The 22540-nt window shown below is 35.4% G+C and overlaps 2 protein-coding genes across 2 annotated transcripts; one reads left to right on the top strand and one right to left on the bottom strand.

Annotated features, from left to right (window-relative positions):
* Positions 1–301: 301 nt before the first annotated feature.
* Cyca (cyclin A) lies at positions 302–5577 on the top strand. The gene is made up of 8 exons (XM_073085422.1): positions 302–699; positions 767–1044; positions 1260–1488; positions 2552–2775; positions 3242–3446; positions 4089–4254; positions 4778–4916; positions 5327–5577. Exons 1-8 carry the CDS (start codon positions 550–552, stop codon positions 5442–5444), a joined length of 1509 nt encoding a protein of 502 aa, XP_072941523.1. The 5' UTR covers positions 302–549; the 3' UTR covers positions 5445–5577.
* A 2612-nt stretch (positions 5578–8189) lies between these two features.
* wgn (Tumor necrosis factor receptor superfamily member wengen) lies at positions 8190–21104 on the bottom strand. The gene is made up of 4 exons (XM_073086061.1): positions 20628–21104; positions 18163–18634; positions 15291–15416; positions 8190–8377 (listed from the first exon to the last, which is right to left on the bottom strand). Exons 1-4 carry the CDS (start codon positions 20643–20645, stop codon positions 8316–8318), a joined length of 678 nt encoding a protein of 225 aa, XP_072942162.1. The 5' UTR covers positions 20646–21104; the 3' UTR covers positions 8190–8315.
* Between the last annotated feature and the right edge of the window lie 1436 nt (positions 21105–22540).

Raw genomic sequence — 22540 nt, forward strand, 5'->3', positions numbered from 1 at the left:
TTGTACGTAAGACAATATAGCTGTTATTGTTATGAAATATATAATGAAATAATGAAGAAAACTATGAGTGTTTCATGCAACAATTTATTTCTTAATTATAATTTGCGGATAAATTAATACCTATATTCAGATTTTCAGTCCAGTGAGATTTTAATATTGATTGAATCTATGTTTTTTTTACCTTTTTTTATATATGAGGAAATAATCTGTGTCTATTTGTAAACTGTAACGATCGACTATAGATTATAGACTATTTTAGAAGCATTGTATTGGCTAAAATTTAAAAAGGCATAGACAGAAGAGGAGAGTAAACTGCAACAGCTGAAAACAGCAAAATGTCTGTTGTCCGTTGACGCTTGTTAGCGTTTTTCGAGGGTGATTTCGAAATTAAACAACGAAACTTTTAATAACTACTCTCAATATTGTAATAAAATGTCTGGCTAATAGGTTCCACACACGTATTTCCGTTTGGAGATCAATTTTCGACCGAATCATCCCGCGTATTTGCCGATCTGATACAGTTGTTGTGTTTACGGAAGTAGAAAGGAAATGGCAACGTTTAGAATTCACGAAGATCAAGAAAATGCCTCCTTGGCTCTCAGAAAAGACAACGCAGACATATATTCCGCCGCCACGCAACGTCGGGCGCTGGGTGACCTCAGCCAGTTCGCCTGCCATCAAAACCGGAACGTGAAACTTGTAAGTTTGTTTCTTGTTATTATTCACGTGTTGTTGGTTATGTTTTTCTAATATTTGCTCGTTTTAGCCGGGATTAACGAATGGACCGACTAAAGTTCAAGATGAGAACAGAACGGTGCGTCAAATTAAGAACGAGAAGAACATTGTGCCTCCCGTGGCTCAGTTTCGCGCGTTCAGCGTATACGAGGATGACACTGAGGTTAAGAAGCGGGAGCCTTTTAAGCCTTATGTAGCTAAAGAAACCAGAAAGGACAATTACTTTGTAGCCGCCGCAGAGAATGCTAAAGCCCTCTGCGCTCAGGTGGAGAAACAATCAGATCGGCCCAAAGATGGACCTGAGCTTCGGTAAGTATTTTGGGTATCATACCAGTATATCTATGACAATAGAATACATAGTCTTTTTTTATAACCTAAAATGTATATATTCTCTAGTTATTATTATACTGCTAACTACTTGTAAAGTTAACAGTTATGTAGTAGTCATGATCAACAATAAACATTCACTATTATTAATCTATCAGAATCTTAAGCACCTTTTATGTCTTTCGGTTATAAACTAGGCTCACGGTGCAAGATAAGAAAGATGTGGAAAAGGAAGTTGTTGTGGAATCTCCAATGTCCATAGTGGACTCAAGTATTCTGTCCATGTCAATTTCTAAGAATGAGAGCCAGATTCTAGAAGAGAGCCTCGATGATGAAGATGCTATAACTGCACAGACTGACAAGGAGATGTTCTTCCATGTTGTAGAGTATCGTCAGGACATCTATGAGTACATGAAAGAGATTGAGGTTAGTATGTTTTGTATTGTCCAATTTTTTGTTGGTAAGATTGTATGATGTGAGGTACTATGTCATTTGTATTTCTGTATTTAACTCTACATTAAGCAAGGTTTCTATCTGATGTTACTTACTGATAGAAAAATACTTCAAATTTACACATGCACACATATACACATTAAAAAAAAAGAATGTAAACTAAAGATCTAGGGATATATAAAAAAACAGGGGTTAAAGTTACAGATGTGATACCACTATCTAAATATTAGGATCATTTCATATGGAAGGCAGTAATCGCAATTAACATGCCAAGACTACTATTAATGCTCATATATGCTGCTTAAAGTAGGTCAAGGCATTTACATTTTAAGATACCATTTTTACAGTGTAATGAATTAGATAAATGATAAATTATATGTATATTAATCTCATGCGAATTGAATCTTTACAGGTTCAATTCGCATGAGATCATTGAAGTACCTTTTTTTTCTTTTGTGTTTATATTTGAGACTAACAATAAAGCAAATTAGGACAGTAGTCAACATCGCCTATGGACATTTGCAACACCAGAAGAGTTGCCAATGCGTTGCCAGCTTTGAAAGAGAGCACCTTTTTTGAACCTCCTTTTAATAAACTAAGTTCAAAAAAGTACTCCTCTAATTATCTTTACATTTTTTACCTCTTTTACTTATAATGAAAAATTTACACTATTGTAAATGATAGACTCGTGATTGAACACTCTATAGAAGTTGCAAAGTTATTTCGGTAGTATAGCTTTATTAACACTTTCTATAACAATGAAGAAAAGCAATTATTTATAATTTAATCTATGGACTGTAAGACTTTGTTTTACTTACTGCAGTATCAATAATAATGCCACAGTATTTTTAGCTATAAGTCTGCTCTAACTTGCATACAAGAGCCTGACTGACATATTATGCTACTGTTTACAGATCTATAACCTATAATGAACAGGTAACTTCTTCTATTGTAGTTTCTTAGAGGCATGTCTTTTTTGTTTGCTGCTTGTCAATTTAAAGAAACCCTATGGTACACTATAATATTTTCATAACAGGTAAAGAACAGGGCCAACCCACGCTACATGCGCAAACAGCCAGACATCACCCACATGATGCGGTCCATTCTCATCGACTGGCTGGTGGAAGTGTGCGATGAGTATAAGCAGCAGAGTGAGACACTACACCTTGCTGTGTCCTATGTGGATAGGTTCCTCTCATACATGAGTGTTGTCAGGACTAAGCTGCAGCTTGTGGGCACAGCGGCTACATACATTGCTGCGTAAGTTCATTATTTATAATTGTTTATAAGAAAAAATCATGATATAGTTTATAAGAAAACTTTGCAGGTTTTCATATATATGTTGCACTTGAAACCTATTTTAATTTTCAAACAATGAAATAACATTTAGTACCAGCATAGACATGTAAAATTTTTAGAAAGTGTATACTGTGTCATAAGTTAATGATAAAATCAATTGATTTATTAATTTGTGTAGATATCTTATATTCCCGGATTTCTCACCATATTGCATGGATTTTCATATATCTTACCTACCATATTGGAACAAACTTAAATTTATATTAAGGCTAATAAGCCTTAAAATTTGTATTTACATATGTATTTATTTCCTTAACATTTGTATATATAAATGTCATGGAAGTTAACACCAATGTATTAAATGCGTATTCCCATATTCATAATTACAAGTGCAACTTGAACTAATAAATTATATATTTCTTAACAGGAAATATGAAGAAGTCTATCCGCCTGATGTGTCCGAGTTTGTCTACATCACAGATGACACATACACTAAACGTGAAGTGTTGCGCATGGAGCACCTCATCTTGAAAGTGCTTTCCTTCGACCTGTCGACACCTACTTCACTGGCCTTCCTGTCACACTATTGTATTTCCAACGGCCTCTCAAAGAAGACGTTCCATTTGGCAGCTGTAAGTTAATGTTATGTTACTGTTTTGTGTATTATATTGTAATTTTTATTTTTACAACAAAATTATTGATAAATTGAATCTTTAGTAATTTGTAAATCTTGATTTGGCTTTCTGATCTATTTATGTTGATGGGTTGAATTTCTAATCTCTAGACTCAGATGATCATTTCATAATTATATAAGTCAGCTGATGTCCACACCATTTCATCAAAACTTAGCAGTGCTTTACGCTAAACATAGGCATGGCGTGGTATATACCAGTCAAACCAGATGGTTCAGAGACCATTATAGGAATTGAATATGTGTTTCTTTATCATCACTTTATACCATTTTTTTTTATAATATGGGAGTAGCTAACAAGCATGCAGTCCACCTGATGGTAAGTAGCTACTGCCGCCCGTGAACATCTGTAATCAACCCAGATAGGATGAGATGTTCCTACCTGAGGTCGGCCACAGATGCGCCGCTAGCCCTGAGGGCTAAGCTGGAATGCCTTGGAAAAGTATGTCTCCCTTACCCACACCCTTCAAATCAAAACATAACAGCGCTTAACACTGCTGTTATGAGGCAGAAATGTGGCGGTGGTGACGCCGGAGTCGAACCACAAAGCGTTCTACCTTCAAACTATGTCTTGCTATTCCAGTACATAGCGGAGCTGAGCCTGCTGGAGGCGGACCCGTACCTGCAGTACAAGCCGTCGCTGATCGCGGCGAGCGCGCTAGCCACGGCGCGCCACTGCCTGCTGTGCGAGCGCTCCGCGTGCGCCGAGCGGGACGCCGAGCGCCCGCACCCGGCCTGCGCGGCCGCAGGTACGGTTTACGTGCATGCTAGGTTTGGGGTGTATTGTTTTAGCCCCGTTATCAACTTTTGCTTATCATATTCATTTATTTGCTTTTAAATGTGGTACAATGTGAGTTGGTAGGAGTATTACAATTTTTCTCACACTTAGCTTCAGGGAAGCATGCAAAATTTTAAAATTTCATTATAATTATATTAATAATGATTACATTTCATTTAAATATAGATTATAGTGTTTACTTCATAAGAACAATTTATATATTTTCTGACACTTTATTTTATAAAAAAAAGTAATGTTAAACTTAAAACACGACTCTAGTGCTAAGTTTAAAGTGAACAATGGGACATAACATGAATACATAACAGAACATAGGTGATTCCAAAGATATAATCTTAAGTTTTTGATTTTATAATAGTATTTTGTCGCTTCGTTAAAAATCGTATTGTCTTTATATACGATTTACTATAAAGTATTTTTGTTATAAATTTGAGTAAATGAACGTCAATTAAAGGAATATCTCCATGTGTTTCCAGCGTGGCCACCGGCGCTAGTGGCGTGTTCGGGCTACTCGCTAGCGGACCTGACGCCCTGCGCCCGCGAGCTTGCGCGCACGCACTCGCACGCCGCCCTACAGCCCTACCAGGCCGTGCCAGACAAGTACAAGAGCAACAAGTGAGTTTACTATTAGCAAATATTAAACTTTAATAATATAAGAGATTGATGAGATTTTACTTTATGTTGTGTGGTTGTAATGTTAGAATATTATAAGCATCATTTAAACATTGATTAATATTCATCAGTCATTACTATATTTCTTTCTATAAATAGTTGAATGTGGTCATGTGTACTCTCGTTTCTTAGCCTTAATAATGCTGTTCACATTTTTAACACATTTAAATGTCATAATTTGAAACTTTAAACAACAGATTGACAGATACACGTAACTAGGTATCTTATACCTGCTGATATTTTGTTTTATGACATCCGTTTGATCCTAATGTAATATTTTGGGTTTGCGTATTGACTAGTTGAATTTTCTCTGTTATAATAAGTACAAGAAACCATTCCACATATTTTCCCAGATTCGACGGAGTTTCAATAATCGAGCCGAAGCCGATGTACCCGGTGGCGAAGTACCAGCCGCCCGCCGCCGCCGGCGCGCGCCCCGCCGCGCCCGACGCCGCGCGCGCTACCAGCTAGTGACGCCCTCACACCATCCGCTGACTTTATGCTATTGGACTGTCCATAGATCACGTCACACGAAAATCAACATTTTTGCCCCCCTCCCTTCCAACTCACAAATATGTGACTTCATCCATGTCACATATTTGTGAACATCGTATTAGTTTCAATATTATCTTTATTTTCGTTTAATGTTTTTAGTAAAATCTGCAACAAATGAAATATTTTTGAAAATTTACAAAATATAAACCTCATTACTGAACGGTATAAGATTTATTATATTAATGAAAAATGTTAAGTTTAATCATATTGTAACACAAGTGAGAGTTTGCAATGTTTTTTTTAATTTATGGTTAACATTTCGCGTTTAATACTGTAAACGTTGACGTGTGACGTTATTTAAGCTTATCACTCCTCCAGTCCGTCGTTACTTCCTCGAGCCCTCCCCTCTTAGCGTGTGACGTTGTTTATGGGTGGCTATTTACTATGGGATTGTTCCACGCAATCCTACACCCCAGGGGCCAAATTAAATAATTTAATAAAAAAAAGGATTACGGAATAAGTTACTGTAAGTACAACACACTGCTTTTATTTAAAGACTGAAGACACGTGTACGTTGTTCCATATCTTAGCCTAGATTTCTTAGCAGCCTTAGAATTAACTGATACAGCATTACGCATTTATTACTTTCATTAGCTGATTACGCGTATTCATTTGTATGGACTTAGAATAATAACAGAACAGGCTCAAGATAACACTATTGTTAATTAAAAGTATTGTAAGTTAAAGAATAGTTCCCTCATTATTTACCAAAGCCAAACAGGTGAATGTTGTATCTTTTTGTCGTATGTCCATACCTAGAAACTTAAAAAGAAGCAAGTACCGACAAAATAGAAGGATTTTCGTTAAATTGTATTTGTCAAGTATCTGTAAAATTCGACATTGTATGTGGTTTACCAAATACTATAAAAATGTGTGTGAAACCAAACAGCGAGTATCCTTTAAAACGTGTAAGGTAACAACAAAATGTTAGGTTATTTGTAATTTTGAAACTGTTCAATTTTAAATTCAATTTTTTCCACTGGAATTAAAATGATACTTGATGTTTGTTATGTGTTTGTCAGTAGTTATATTGCTTATTATATATTATTTTATTTTATAATATACGTGACTGTCCCTAACATGGTTATTCAGAACACCTTCGACATAATTTATCAAAGTGATTCAAGCATTTCATACAATAAAATTTGTGTAACAAACTAGAAGATGCATGGTTTTTATATTGTACCTAATAATTCGAATATTGTAACACGCATATTGAAAATTACATACGATTGTATTTTTTTTAGTTTATCTCACAATCATTAAAGATTTTCTTTATAGTGATAATGTAACAGTGGTCGTAGATCAATATTTGGTAATTGAATAATTCGTTATGTAATTTAGATTAAGTATTTACTACATTTGTTCACTGTGATTAACTTGAAAAATAAAAGTGGTTGAAAAATATGCCGCTTACCAATTTCTATCTATCATCACTGATTGCAGTGACTAACCTCAAAAGTTAATGGAAATATTCTTCATTATTTTAGATGGCGATAATTAGATTCGTTTATATCAAATAACTTTTCCATGCTATAAACATTGTAATAAATGCAACTATATTGATATTATAAAGTTTGTTAATTCGAACACGTTAATATCTTACATAATATAATGGACCGGTTCTTAAAAAACGTTAACGTAAAAAGGTTTTTCGTGTTCAGTCTTATTTCTATTGTTGAAACACTTTTATTTTACTGAATCTGTATGTCGTACTTCATAATTATGATGTTTTTCCGTAGGGACTTATGTTATGAACAATTTAGCGATCATTTCTAATGCTGATTAGTAATACTTTTTTCATGTTTGTTAGTAAATTATTATTTTTGAGATATAAGGTATGTTTTGATGTTGATAAGTAGTTTTTAATGTAATAGAATCGATATTTTGCTCCAGTTTGCAAGTACCGATATTGGTAATATATAATATTGTAAAATATCTGTTTCTTTTTATTTATAACCCAATTTTAAAAGTTAGCATATAATTTTTAATATGTTGTCTTTGTCAAAATCTAGCCACACAAGCAATCGCCCTTACGATTGTCCTTTGAACAAATGATTATTTACAACATGAATTTAGATTTAAAATTTCATTAATAGAAAAAGTAGTTTGTTGATTTAATAACGGCAATTTCAATAGATTTAATTTGCCAATAATTTACAATATACGACAAATACAGAAAATGTTATACACTGCAGTCAAAGGCGTTATTCTGTATGTAACGTGCGCATAGTGCATAGTGCGCATAGTGCATACAAGCGTACGAGCGCGTGCTGTGCCATTACCTCGTTAAGGCGGTTCCTTTTGCTTGTCATCATAACATTATTCAATTATTAATTTTATTGTGTGTGAATGTTTGAACTTTTAGTCAGAAAAGTAAATAGGTAATACAAGTTATTTATTATTCTAGGAAATCAGTCTACAATGTATGTAATAAATGAAATGATTACTTTCACTATTTGGTTAATTCACATTTACCTTTTTCAAAACACTCAGCTAAAGCGATTTTGAAAAGATTTTAATGGAAAGTTTGCAGTTGAAACAATGTTATTTCTTGCATGAAACTTAAAGTTACAGATAAAATGCTTTAACGTTAGAATTTATCCAATTGGTAAAATTACAGTTAATTACTAAATAGACGAGTATAAAGAAAACAAAACGTGTTTCGTAATTCATATATTTCGAATTCAAAAATATTTCATTCTATCACTTCAATTCGTCGATGTGCGAGGTTCTTTAATATTTGTACTGTACCTTGACTTATAGTCGCTAGCATTATTAAATTAACTAAGATGAATGTTTCTCTTGCGTGTACACGTTGCCCAAGCCTTTCTTAGCTGCTCCTGGACCTGTAATAAAATAAATAGTATTTAAATAAAGCTGTTAGAATAACGAGAACATAAATAATATTACACATTTGTAAAAATGCCCAAACATAGCGCCCAGTACTTGTAATTTTCCTCTTTATTATGAAAAAAAAAAACTCCCTAAATCATTTTTAAACAGATAATATCTGATTTGAAGTACCACTACTTCAAATATGACATCGATTTTGTATTTTTTCCGATTTTTTATGTGCATTTATCAATTCAGTATCGTCGTGGAATGATTTTGTTTATTTGCTGAACACTTATTTATTTTATTATCACAAGTTTAATATAATATGAAAATCTTCATAAATAGTTAAACATTATTTCACGTCACTTTTTAAGTGACAGTAAAATTTCTGAAAGATCAGTACTTTCGCTAAACGCGTTATAAAATGGCAATATTTAGAATAAAACTTAATCGCCTATACTTGCGTAACTTCATAAAAAAGCTTGTCCATTTAAAGGACCTAATGCTAATTGCGGTTTGTAGAAACCGTATTTGAATTTACGGCGTGCTGGCGTGCGTATGGAATTCTAAATAGCATACAGCTGCCGACGTATTCGCGGTTGCGAGGAGTAACTCCTCGCGGAAATTAAAATGGTTGCATTTTGTATAAGATGCATGTCTTCCTTATACAAAATGCAACTGTTTTCATGTACTACTTACTGGTGGAATGCTCAATTGTTTAGGTATATTGCTTGCGTATATTATTTGAGACTTCAAATAATATGCATAATTTTCAGAGCGCGTGAACGGCCTAGGTAATTAAATGCAACTTGCTCCACTGACTACTAGTTATAGTGTTCAAACTTCCTATCTGTAGTTTTTGCAGTGACCAAACGAACAACTATTTATCTTCGGGTACGACGATAGTAGGTAAATTATCAAGAACTGTTCAACCGAATAACAGAATTAGCTATAATATTATGAAATATGCACGAAACTATAATCTATGGCATGTATCCGTTTCCTGTTCGGTCATAAATTTATTAGTATCATAGCTTATAATTTAGTTCTATTTAAATGGTCATTGTTTGTATAGGTATAGTCCGCGCTAAACTGCTAGTCCGGTCTGAAGTTGTTGCGAGCAGGTGTAATCATACAATTTGCTACGGCGACGCGATTCATTTCTATATTCAAAGCGGACTAGCAGTTTCACGGATAGCATAACATGGCGCGTTCCTAATCCTCGGAAATGCTCGTGAGAAATGAGAATAGCCTGAGCTTCCTAATAACAACAGGCTAATTTATTGAACGGCGGTGTTTATAAACAGGGTTGTGATATTGGCAAGTACGGGAACATGCGCAGGTCGGCTATTTTAGGCGAAATTTCCAGGAAGCCATTCCCATCTAAGCCGCAATCGTTCCCGCTATCCGAATGTGATTTAACCTTCAAACGTTCGCCAATTCTTTGTGCTGTCTGGTGCGCGAGACGACAATTTAAATCTTATTTGCGAACGAGAGCCGTCGGTTTGTTGGGCCTGGGACGCACTGTATAAACATAATAAATCATTTGCCTTTCAGTCTGAGTGTCGCGACGATATATTTAAAGCATGATAAGGGCTGGACTTAAACGTTCCACGCTTCTCTTGACTTGATTGATGTTGGGACTCAGTACATTAATATTACAAGACAGCAAAATTTATTGTTGCCGATTTAAGAATGAACTATCGGCTCATTTATTTACGATTTTTTTCTTAAATGAAAGAATAATTCATAATGTAGTTTTAATTAAATTAGTAGTCTAAATTGAATAACGTAAATTCCTATAACGCAATATATACATATTCTTATTATATTGTATAGACAACTTCCTTATTGCAGTTTGAATAAGCCTTTAAAAATAAAAATAAATAATTGTAACCCGACAAATGTTTACCTGCTAATCAATGTTAATCCCGTCTTTTATAATAGGAAATAAAAATTACATTAAGATATAGAAGTAGCATAGACTACTAAGTACTCGTTTGCATTTTATTATGTCATATTCATATGAATATTTGAAATTTATTTTATAATCACGTTGCCTTCAGTTGGTTGAAGACTTGAATTTCGAAAAACGTTCGATCATTGCTTAACAATTACTGATTACGCACTTTGCATGCCAAGAGGACGGCGGGTATGAACCCGTGAACCCACCACTTCCGTAGCCCCGAAAGGAAAGGAAATTCACTAGTCAATTTGCAATTCTGCACGCAACATTGATATTGTTCGGGCCGTTTCTCATGGTTTTATGTTCTGTTTATTATTAAATGCAAAACACTGCGCTTCCGAAATAGGGTCTATTGTTTTAAAATAATAACGCGTCAGGTAAGGTGGGAGAACTTTACTCGGTTGCATCGGTGCACTTCTTTCTGGTTTATAAAAGTAGTGTTTAAATTTAAAATCGCTGTCGAGTCCTGGTTTTTAAGAAAACAAGCAAATCTCTTCTTTTTAGCAGCAACCTACCTGAACGTGGCTGATACCAGTTAGAGATTTAATAATTTCACAGCTTGATTAGATATCTACTTACTATGACCGTGTTACTCCTGTTCTAAATTATAAAATAAAAAATACATAAAAAAAATATACGCGACGAATAGATAACCTCTCTTCCTTTGGGAAGTCTGTTAAAAACATTTAACACGGCTTTTATCAATTTAAGTAATAGCTGATGGTGCTGTTTTGTTTAATGTATTTCATTTTGTTTATCTTAATCCGACTGACTGATATTTTTTCGTAAAACGCGTCGGTTATTAGTATGTTACCCGGCAACTAACAAGGTTGATATAATTTATGTATGTTTGCGCGCACGTCAATAGCGGTGCTGGCGTTTATGATAGATCGGCAATAAACAGTTTAGATTGGATGAAGTCTATTATTGACCACAAACATCACAAGAAGCTTTCGGGCCGTTTCCTGGCGCGGAGTGAAATGGGGCCGGTCGTGACGCACGTTTTTACCTCTCTACATCCGCTCATATTTATAGGGCTCAGATTTTTTCCGTATCCCACTAATTAAAAGTCGGGAATAGATGTATCGGAAGTCCATTCTTGGGTTAAATTATTGCTCCAATATGTTCCACATTCTTGTTTTCGTTTAATTAGAGGAAACATCTCCGGAAGAAGTCTGTGTCGATAAGCCGTTACTAATCATTTTGAATGTACATAGATTTTTATGTATGAACATGAAGCGACTGGTAAGCATGTTAAATGATTACTGCAGACAATGCTTCTTCGACTGATGATAGCAACAAACGTGTTTTGTTTCAGTAGTAATAGTCTATATTTTATGAAATTGAAGTACTAGAATACATTCATAATAATCTCAAATGGTATTGAAAGCCTTATCTACTTCCGATCTGAATCAATACTAGGATTTCGAGTAATTTCTTCTTAATGTCAAGGATAGTTGTTTATTCTAACGTCTTTAAATTCTAAAGCCGCCTAACGGATTTTTAACGGATAAGTTATATTTGAATTGATGCATAGGTGTGTCAGTCTTTCACTTGTATCTAAACATAAAATTCCCACGTTTTATTTAGTACCGTCAGCTATATAAACCCATTGTTAAGTCTACGTACTCAAACTAAAATTAGAAAAATAAAATACCTGGATTTTTATGACATGTCGAACAAGGAAATGCGTGACACGGTCAACAGTGGTTAATGAGTGTTACAACATTCGTTGAACTATTAAAGTTCGTTTTACTAACACCATGATAACAACAACAATGGGTGTTGGGTCTGAAGAGAGATACGTGAACACGAATATCACGACTTAACGTGACTCGACTTTGTTTTACACATAATAAAACCATACGTTAAGCTTTTGTTTCCATTGCGTTAGTGTATTGACTTTCAGTTTTTCTTTATTTTTAAATCAGTTTTAGGTTCTCATCGCTTGAAACTGCTTTTATTGTTTTTATATCACGGCGTGCGTAAATGGACGTTTTACGCACGCTTCGCGTGCGCAAAACCCCCATTTCCGACCCCGTAATATAAAATTTTATACAACACGCGGACGAAATAGTACATTACAATACGAGGACGAAAAATTTTTTTCTGACAAGTGTGAGTTTGCAGGCCGAGCCGCAGGCGAGGACTGCAATCACACGAGTCAGAAAAACATTTTTCGTCCGCGTGTTGTATAAAATTTTATATTACGGGGTCGGAAATGGGGGTTTTGCGCACGCGAAGCGTGCGTAAAACGTCAATTTACGCACGCCGTGATATAAAATGTTTTTCTGACTCGTGTGATTGCAGTCCTCGCCTGCGGCTCGGCCTGCAAACTCACACTTGTCAGAAAAAATTTTTTCGTCCTCGTATTGTAATGTACTATTTTTTTATTTTTTATTTTTTAAGTTATTTACACTTTTATAATAAATTTACCATGTAGGCATGTTTTTTAAGTTTGTTTTTAATACGTAGGTACGTACCTACTTAATGCCTCTCCCTTTGATCAGTGAGTGACCTAGGATAAAGATTCGTGTTAACTACATACATATATAGCTAATTTAATTTAAACTTAATAATAGCATTTAAAATATAATAGCATACATATTATAGTTTTTACTTCGTTTTTGGAGTTTACTCCTTAAGAAACGATTTGAGTTATAAGGCCCGGTACGGAAATTTTATGAGGAGTAAAATCAAGTGTAACACGAAAAGTTGAGGCGTAACGTAGAAAGAGACAAACATATATATCTGTAGGATTGAACGTGTAAAAGAGTGAGATGGAATACATTACACAGCGTATCTCATTCTCGGGGTCTCCTCTTTGCGCGATACTTCGTAGTCTCACTGTATAGTTCACTACCTCCAGTCTGAGAGTTGAATGTGTGCGTATGTTTGTACGTGTGTGTTGCGCGCCTGCGTATTACGATAATTACAGTATTTAAGAATGATATTATAATTCAAAGTGAAAGAAATCAATCATCCTAAAATTGGATTTGTATAAATTGAACACAATTATTATTATTATTATTATTTATATTATTTTGTAACATACTTTATGTAATACGCATTATTGAAGTAATATAAATAATCCGAATAATTACAGATATATGTTTGTTTCTCTTATCATTTTAGCAGATGCGTTCATTTACCCTTTTTTTCTATTCTATATATATCATAATTATCGTTCGTAAGGAGTAAACTCCAATCGTGCGTCGTAGCTGACACACACACACTTTTTTTATTTATTCATATTTTTATTTTAGCAAATTCTATGTTAGTTTCATCTTTTATATTAGTATTTTATAAGTCATATGTTACTGTATCGTATCGTATGTTAATGGAAACCGCTTAGAAATTAAGGTGTAAGTAAAATCCTACTCGAAGACCGCCACTGATCCCTTATCCCACGACTTGCGTGCTCTGCACTGAATACCAAGTTTGCAGTCTGTTCCCAAGTAATACGAGTATTACGTATGAACTCCGTAGTTAGAAGTTACTACAGATCTCGAAAATAAAGGGTTGTTTAGAAATTGAATATTTTTTTTTATAAAAAAAAATAAAAAAATTAATAGGGAAAATCTTATAGGGAATGCCCATGGGATGCTCTACAAGTTTCCTCAAAGACAGTTCGTTGAATAAATTAATATTTCCTAAATGCTCTTTAATTCTTAAATGCAATCCCTCCATAATGGGAACTAAATAAAAAATGATTTTTGTAATTTATAACTCACCTTTTATTATATCGATGTTGTAAGTTCAACAACCTACTAAATTGAAAGTCAATAAGGTTATTTACGTTTAATTGTCAAAAATCAGTAGAAATGCAGGAAGTGAGAGGCTTACCGGCGGCGGCCCGAGTGAAACCTCAGGAGCGGAAGAGGCGGCGGTGGCTACGGGCGACAAGCTTGCATTACAAATTACTTCTTAATGAACGCACGTGCGTAGTTAGGGCACGTCTACATTTGGCGTAGGGTAAACTAACCACCTAACTACCCATCTGTAACGATCATCTATTATTAGTACCAGTCCTACATTGTTGGGGACACGGGCAACGCTTCTTATGGAATGTGAAGGTGAAATCAACCGATTTACTTTCAACCCGTGTACTAAATTTACGTCTTAACTTAGAATCGTCAACTTTGACGCGCGCGGGAATGAGAAGTGATCTAGTGCGAACGAAATAGGAATTTCTAAACACTGCGATTTACATTACATTACATTTACGTAAAGTAAATAAATAGATATAATATGTTTTATACAAAAAGTAAAACTCGAGTAATAATAGCACGAACGGTCTGGAAACTTTTATGGCTGACTATCAACATTTTTTCAATCAATATTCCTAAGTGCATTTCAGTTCTGTTTACATAATGTCTGATCTTGAATAAACATTTTTCCTGTGGGTGTTTGAGAGCATATAAATCACGCAGTACCTAACTAAACGTGCATGAATGTGACCCCGGAGCGCGTACTGGCGGGAACGAGAGCAGCTCGGCTGTCGGCTAGTCGCCCACGCACGTTTGTATTTTAAAACCTACTGGCATGTCGCCAGGGGATCCTCGCTTACGACCTGGCCGTAACGAAAGTTATGAGTATACATGATAAACATTCCGCTTTTGGGATACCTTTTTTCGGTTAATATTTATGGTGCGCGGCGTGAAACGCTTATGTTGGCCTTTGTGAGCGTGTATTTAAAGGTTTTTAGTTTTACGTCCTCATACCAATATTATTAGTATGGGAAATTGTTTTCTTTGCTATTTTGAACCTATTTATAAATGTATGAAAGTAACTAAAACCATTTGCTAAATTAAGTACGTTGTCATGTTAAATGACGGTTATTGCATATTGTAGATATCGCGATTGCATCTACAGCATACATTATTTAAATGTATAACGTGACGTTACAATCCAAGAGGTGTTGTCGTAACATGGTAGAGTATTGAACCATTTCTTACCAAGTAGAGCATCTTTGCCGATGTGTATGTTGCTGTAGACGTGGTGGTCGGTGGGCACGACTGGCTCGGCCGGAGGTTCACCACCGGCCTCCATCAATTTCAGCTTTGCTGACAAATCATGGAAGTCTGTGGAAGAAATAATGATTAGTGAAATATTATTTAACAGAGTTATAATTTCTGTCGTAAGCATTATTTTTTGTTTATAATCACATTTAACGCAGTTAATGTACGATACTAACGTTTTCTAAATGTTACGAGTATTTTTGTAACTTCGAAATAACAAGTACGTTCGAATAAATGTTTATGTTTTAAATTTTATGAATAAACTACCTAATATATCCGTTAAAATAACGGAGTTTTTTTTAAACTGACTACTAAATCGAATTATACGAAAGTCTATGGCATAGAAAGTCTATGGCTCTATGCAGTGTCTACTCTATATTCATTCTAGTTTCGGTTTAAAGAACAGGACCAAAATAAAAAACCGTTAGCTATTGTTACAACGGCGGTCTGCCGCAGGTCAAAATTAGTAGTGCACATGTTCAAACAAACACGCATTGTTTACGCTCTCCCTGCTCGCGGCGCGTCTTCACGAAACCACCGCGAACCTAGATTTATGGCACGTTATAAAACTATTAAATTAGTACAGCTACATTTTCCCCTGCGTGTGTGTGAAGTAAGTATACTATATTAATCACCCACATACACAGTAATTATGTAAACAAGTCATCAACTCTTAGACTTTAGACATATCGCCCTAATTTCTCTGCAAGACCCTAATTTCTTTGAATAGTAAAAAAACAATGCGAAATATGTTTATTTTTCATTATTAATTAAAATCAGCTTTTGGTACTACAATTTCATTCCGTTTATTGTAGGTACATAATTTAAGTACTAATATAATTTTAAACTTTTGTTTAGTTTCATGTAAGCCTACACAATGATACAGTGATCATATTTGTAGTCAGATGACAAATGGCGGATAACCTTGTAAAAATTAACTATGAATTGAACGATTACGCTGCATATTATTGAAGATGTACTCGTGTTATTAATCGTTAATCTCTTGGTATTCAGTGTATGTCGCGAGTTTCGTTAGTTACCTACATACAAACAGACGTACCTTCGTACTTATTCTGATACATGGAGGTCGGCCGATCATCACCGTCCTGAATAAATAAACCGGTATTGAGCCACCCATATGGGCAACGTAACATGTTATCCGATTTCATTTTAGTTGTACTTATGTACTATTTCTCATAACGGCAATGATTCTTTTGCTTAGTTTAATAAATATACCCTTTTATAATGAGCGTTTATAAAAGGAGACGTTTGGGGGGACCGAACCCCCTCAACATACAGGGACGAGAACAATTTTTTTAAAGACACATTTTTTCGCCGATAAGTTGTGACCATTTATTTCAGACCTCCCACTTCGCAAAAGCAAGGAAAAAATATTCAAATAGTTTTTTTTCGCTAATAAATTTCGAATCCATGCTACTTTTAAACCCTCTTTTTATGTCATCATGAAAAGTATACCCACGTATGCGTACTTCCATAGATACTTGACAATTATTATATAGGCACTATATTTTTAGTCAAAATCTAGCTGCTAATTAAGAATACATAGAAACTAATTCTCGTTTCGATTTTAATAAATATTTCACTGAAATTAAAAGTGTGATATTGTTGCATACTTATTTCGGTCTACTACATATATTATGTTTGTGTACTAGTTACTGTAAAGTAGTTAGGTACGAGTACATGTTTATACACGGGCCTGGTGGATCATAGCCAAAATTTGTTTATGTTTTCCAGCGTGTATACGAATGCGAATTAAGAGTTTTCAGAAACGTTTTTTGCAAGTCAGAATACGAGGAAAACATTAGGTTGTTTTCGTGAATGTGTAGTTGCCAGTTTGTTTTTATTACTCCATTCGTTTTATATTAACTAATGGACATTCAGAATGACAAGATGTCGGACAACAAAGAATTGAAAGCTAATGTACTTATTTATCTAAAGGATGACAAAAAAACAGTGGCGCCTGCTCAGTCGTGTGGTCGACCCTACATGACTCGGACTCTATTTTTATGAAAGTTTAGTGGCACCCTCATGCCTCGATCGATGGCTACGTTATTTGTAAAGGATCACTTGTGTAATCTCACTCAGGTGAAAGTTTGTACGTATGGATGTATGTCATTTGACTGTTTAGTTATAGTGCACACAGTTGCAGACCCACTTTATAATTAAATTTTCTCTTAAAATTCAAATGTAAGTACCTTTGATGATTACAGACATCTTGAGACGATGAGAGACAATTAAAATCTAGAGTTGGAACTCTACAAATATGGTTTATGACGTCATGATGTCTGAGTCTAATGAAATAGCTAGTAGTTTTAGTTAGTCTTCGCACTGTCAATATATCAATAATTTTATAAGTCTTTCGATGTCTACCCCATACCGCTATTGTGATTATTAAACATTTTATAGTTAACCTAAGTTCCGGGGTTGCGGACGGCAAGAGTGGGAGCTCGAACCGCCCGACTAGCAACCCCGGGATGGACGGCGGTATGTGTGGTCGCATACCGTCGTGAACACCAGATGGTGTGGTGAGTTTCAAGCTCACCTGGGCGGAGCCCGACGGGGCAACGCGCCAAGTGGACTCCGGTTGCGTTCCGTTGGAGATCCCGGAGTCCTCTACGCAGCGCCGAGGACGGCCACTGGGGGGGTTTTAGTGCGGTAAGAATCCCACATAACCCCGTGTCGCTCCCACGGCATAGGGTACCTTTTGAAGGTTTCCCCCTCGTCAACAAAAAAAAAAAAAAAAAGTTAACCTAAGTTAGGTAATTACTTATGGACAAGGGTTCCTTACCTGACTTAAGGGCTAGTTTTAGGACTTTCCACTGTCTCGCGTGATACACCGACAAGCTAACCACCACTATAAAGAAAACAACGCAGCCGCTCGCCGCTACAGTCAACGTGGAGGTTTGAATGTCCCATCCTGACACATCACCTACACTTTCAGTCACTTTATCGTAGTCCGTGTATTCCTCGTACTCGTCATCACTAGGTTCACTATCGTTCGTGGCATTGTAATTGCGGGCTGGTCTGTGGAAGGGCCAGATGCGTATCTCGTAGAGGGATTGGCACACGGTGTCGCGGTGCACCTCGCAGGGGTACTGCACGGCGAGGTGGCGCGGGTCGCAGCTCGTGCAAGGCAGGCAGGTGCCGAGCTGCCGATGCCACCAGGTGCGGCCGCGCTCGCACAAGCCCTGCACCGACGCGGAACCGAGTGCCAGCGCCGCTACTACCAGGTACAACCTCGGTATCCCACCTCGCATTACCTGTAACCAAACATGCGTCTATATAGTAGCTTAAGCAGGACATGGGGAGGAAAGTGTCCTATACAATATTTTATCACTTAGAAATAAGTTATTCTAAAATATAAGATACAGAAATTTCAATCAATCCGAGATCAAGCGAGATATACCTAAGTTTTTTAAAGTCAGCAATGGTTGCTCCATCGTGTATTTTTTATCACCTTGCCTGTAATTGTAATTTGTTCTATAATAAAAACTTCCAGCAACATCTTGTAGCGAAGATCCTTGATATTGTTGAGAGGTGAATTATATCCAGTGGATATCGTGTGCTATCAATTCACCTACGCGAGATTATCCAATGGAATAATAACCACTTATGGACTGAGGTCATTGTTTAGTTCTACTATGAGCGGAATACAAAACTGTTGGTTTTATTTATAGATTTTGTGCAATTTGATCGTAAAATCTAGCGTTTGGTAGTTCGTACAGTTGTAATGGATATAAATTATTAGGTTACTTATATGTACTTTTCGATATATTTTTAATCCGTAGCAAGAAAAAAAACAATAAGGCGAGCTTTCTAATGAACTGAAGCTTTATTTGGACTCTCATATTGTTACCAAAAAAAGATGAAAAATTAAAAAAGCTTACAACAAAGAACTAGCTCTAATTAGAGGCTATATAAGCTATAATTTAGAACAAAGAATCTAGATTATTCTACTTTACTAACTCTTATATGTACCTACATGTATAATATATAGGGTCTTCGTAAGAAGCAGACTGAACCGGCATTTCCAGAAATAACTGAGTAAATCTGGTAAACTAGCCAGTAGCCTGGTAAAGTATTTAATACTGATCTAGATCGAGAAAAGCTCGTGTCAAAACTAGCTTTTACTTTGCATAGTTACGTCATAATCGCAACGAATTCCAATAAGATAAAATCGTTTGTAAAATTGACATAGAAAGTCAACCGTGGCACCATAGCCGTTATTAACTTATTTTTAACCATTTATTACTAAACTTTTTTTTAACTTTATTAATTATTTTTGCCCTACAAGTCTGCTAAACTACTGTGTCTCTTGAATCCGGTGTATCGACCACACATCGGAAGTGGTAACTAAAACAGATATAGTAATAGGAGGGTTCTGATTTAGGCTCAAACATCGGTGAACCACTTCAGGTAGGATTCCAGTCCTATTTGCGGTTAGTAACAAATAGCAATGAACGATAGTGGCTGTATAACCTAACCCAATGACCTAACCTAAGTATCTGTTGCACGACTGTTTTATTTTTCGAAAAAAAAATCACAAAATATTACATAAAATAAGTAAGAAAATTATTACGATAATTATGGTAATGAATGTAGGAGAAGTGATATCTGCAATAGCTGCAAATAAATAAGTGCATTCAGTCTAGTGCTCATCATAATCCTACATAGGGTCATTATCATGAGAGCACTGCGCGTATCAATTTAACGAACAGTAACTACATAGGTAGTTTAAATTAATATTGACTGTTATATCCAGTTAATTGGCCGCATTGATGCAAGCGGCGTCGTTCAAAGAGTGAAAATAATTTAAAAACCAATACAAGTTTTAAAATAATAGATTTTTTATATATATTATCTGTAGTTTAGTTATAATGAAAAGTGTTTATAGTAAGTCTAAGCTGTTTTTTCTACTTAGTAACGTTTTCATCTTTACATTAGTGAGTACCTAAAATTTGTAAAGTTTTCTTAATTATCAACTAACGGTTGTTTAAAAGTGGTGAATCGTAAATTTATTTAAACTGCACCTTAATAGTATCTAATCATCTCAGACCAAATTAGGACCATTATGAAAGATGCTAAATTTTGAGCTTCTTACCTATGCTTAGTACACAATAGATACTTAGCTTTTTGTTAAGAACTAAAACCAGCGGTTAACGGTTAAAGTAGCGAGGAAACTGATAGTTAAAATGTTAAAAGCAGATATTGCTGTATGTTTACAGTTAGAAAGATAATTTAGTATTTAATTACCTCTGAGCTCCTATTCATGTATGCTGTGTTTTCACAATAGTCCGCATCTCAAAATGCATTTGTTAGAATTTTCACTTTCACAAATTTCACATCTTCTATGCATGATTAGGATTTTTTTTGCATTATAAACCGAACTGCAATAAGTATATAATAGAGGTAATGTTTTTTTTGAGTTTATGACATTGAAATAATATTTGTTTTCAGAGTAAATAAGTGAATAAAAGGCCGATGTCGAGTTGGACGCGAGTGAAACACGGTCCAATTCGGTGTAGCGGTACGGTAACGCAAGTGGTTTGGTAAGGCCGGCTGGGGTGACCGCCGAGCGGCCGACTGAAGTACGTGTCTGCTGTCTCGATACTAGACGGCACAGTCTCGACAGTCGACAGACGCGAGACTCGGTTAGATAGAGCGTGGCGATTCGCGACTGACGCGGAGCGGAGACTCCTTCATACAACGTACAATTTCTTACAAACCGCCCGCGGATTTCGTTAGCGTCGCCCACCTTATAACAAAGTAGTACATCTGTATAGTAAGTGTGTGTCTAAACACCTCCTCCCACGTATTCGTCTAGCTTCATTGCTTGCCACGTCCTCCTATTATTTGGAATCGACTGTTAGTATAAAACCTTAGATGCTTTGATATCATGAGTCTAAGATACCTAATACGAATAATTTATTAATATAAATAAATTAATTAGGCATATAGATTTAAATACCTACCCATTTATCCCAACAAAAACATAAAAGTACAAAAATGCCAGTCTTGAGTAGTTCTCTACCATAAAGAGTTGCGATATCCAGATAGTGTTTTCATAATTACCTATATCATAGGCCTATATCCTTATAGGCATATGATATAGGTAGGCTTTGAGAGATGCCTAAGTAGGAACTTATGCATCTCTCAAAGCAAAGTGGAATTTGGAATTTAACTTCTTATTTTAATTATAAGTGAAACTTAAGCACGGTGAATTGTTTCGAATTATTAAATTCATTTTTCGTTGCTGAACACTTCTTATAGTGATTTGATTATCGGAAGGGTAAATAATATTTTACATTTAAGAGAATAGAAGTCTCTGTAATAATTTTAAGTTAATCATAATATGACTGAATAATATCCAAAGTTTACAATAAGTGCAACGATGCAAGCATTAGCAAACCAGTGTAAGGAGAGCAAGATAAAAACAGTAAGGGTCATTCGCCTTTCGTCAGCGTGGGGGGGTTAAGGCCATAGTTCGTCTCACTAGCCTTGTGCTTTTGGTTTTTTAACCACCTTTGAGCATATGTATTATAAAGATATGGCTATGAAGAGAGCATGCTTGGGATTTGAAATACAGAGACAGGGCCGGATTTAGAGGTCTAGAGGGCTTGGGGCAAGAAAAGAGTGGAGGCCCCCTGGCCCCAAATTATTTTCCGAATAAAATGATCAATTTTTTCAGTTGAGTTTTTCAATAAATATTTTATTGTGAAACGCAGGTAGATTCTTCTAGTATTCATGTTTGTACAAAGTACTGTAGATAAAGGGAAAACAGCGAAAAAAAATATTAAAGGTTAAGATATATATTTTTTTTATACTAGTGTTTACTAGTCGGAATTTAGAAAATAAATCCAACGTCTCTATTGTGGGGGCCCCTCTTTTGTGAAGGCCCCGGGCTGCCGCCCCGGTTGCCCTCCCTTAAATCCGGCCCTGTACAGAGAAATCAGACGAAAATATCGTGGGGGTTTGAACTTATACGACTTAAAATTTAAAAAATAAGATTTTCTAATAATTAATTATAAAAAACCTGGTTTTAAAAATATATAATCTATTATGACAAATTGAGCAATATTTTCACAAAGCCTATTCGAAACCATAGAGCACTAATTTACAATGTACCGGCTCAGTTTAATATTCTGTAACGTTACGCTGAAAGAATA

Source organism: Epargyreus clarus, unplaced genomic scaffold (assembly GCF_041222505.1).
Source record: "Epargyreus clarus isolate Ecla_fem2 unplaced genomic scaffold, WU_Ecla_fem_2.2 ptg000023l, whole genome shotgun sequence".
Classification (NCBI taxonomy): Eukaryota; Metazoa; Arthropoda; class Insecta; order Lepidoptera; family Hesperiidae; genus Epargyreus; species Epargyreus clarus.

Bases quoted from the DNA above. Each gene is read 5' to 3' on its own strand.
- Cyca (XM_073085422.1), top strand. From the start codon at position 550: ATGGCAACGTTTAGAATTCACGAAGATCAAGAAAATGCCTCCTTGGCT. The intron at 700-766 runs GTAAGTTTGTTT...TGCTCGTTTTAG, and splicing joins AAAACCGGAACGTGAAACTT to CCGGGATTAACGAATGGACC. The intron at 3,447-4,088 runs GTAAGTTAATGT...TTGCTATTCCAG, and splicing joins AGACGTTCCATTTGGCAGCT to TACATAGCGGAGCTGAGCCT.
- wgn (XM_073086061.1), bottom strand. The intron at 15,417-18,162 runs GTAAGGAACCCT...TTTCTTCCACAG, and splicing joins AAAACTAGCCCTTAAGTCAG to ACTTCCATGATTTGTCAGCA. The intron at 8,378-15,290 runs GTAAGAAATGGT...ATTTTATTACAG, and splicing joins CGGCAAAGATGCTCTACTTG to GTCCAGGAGCAGCTAAGAAA.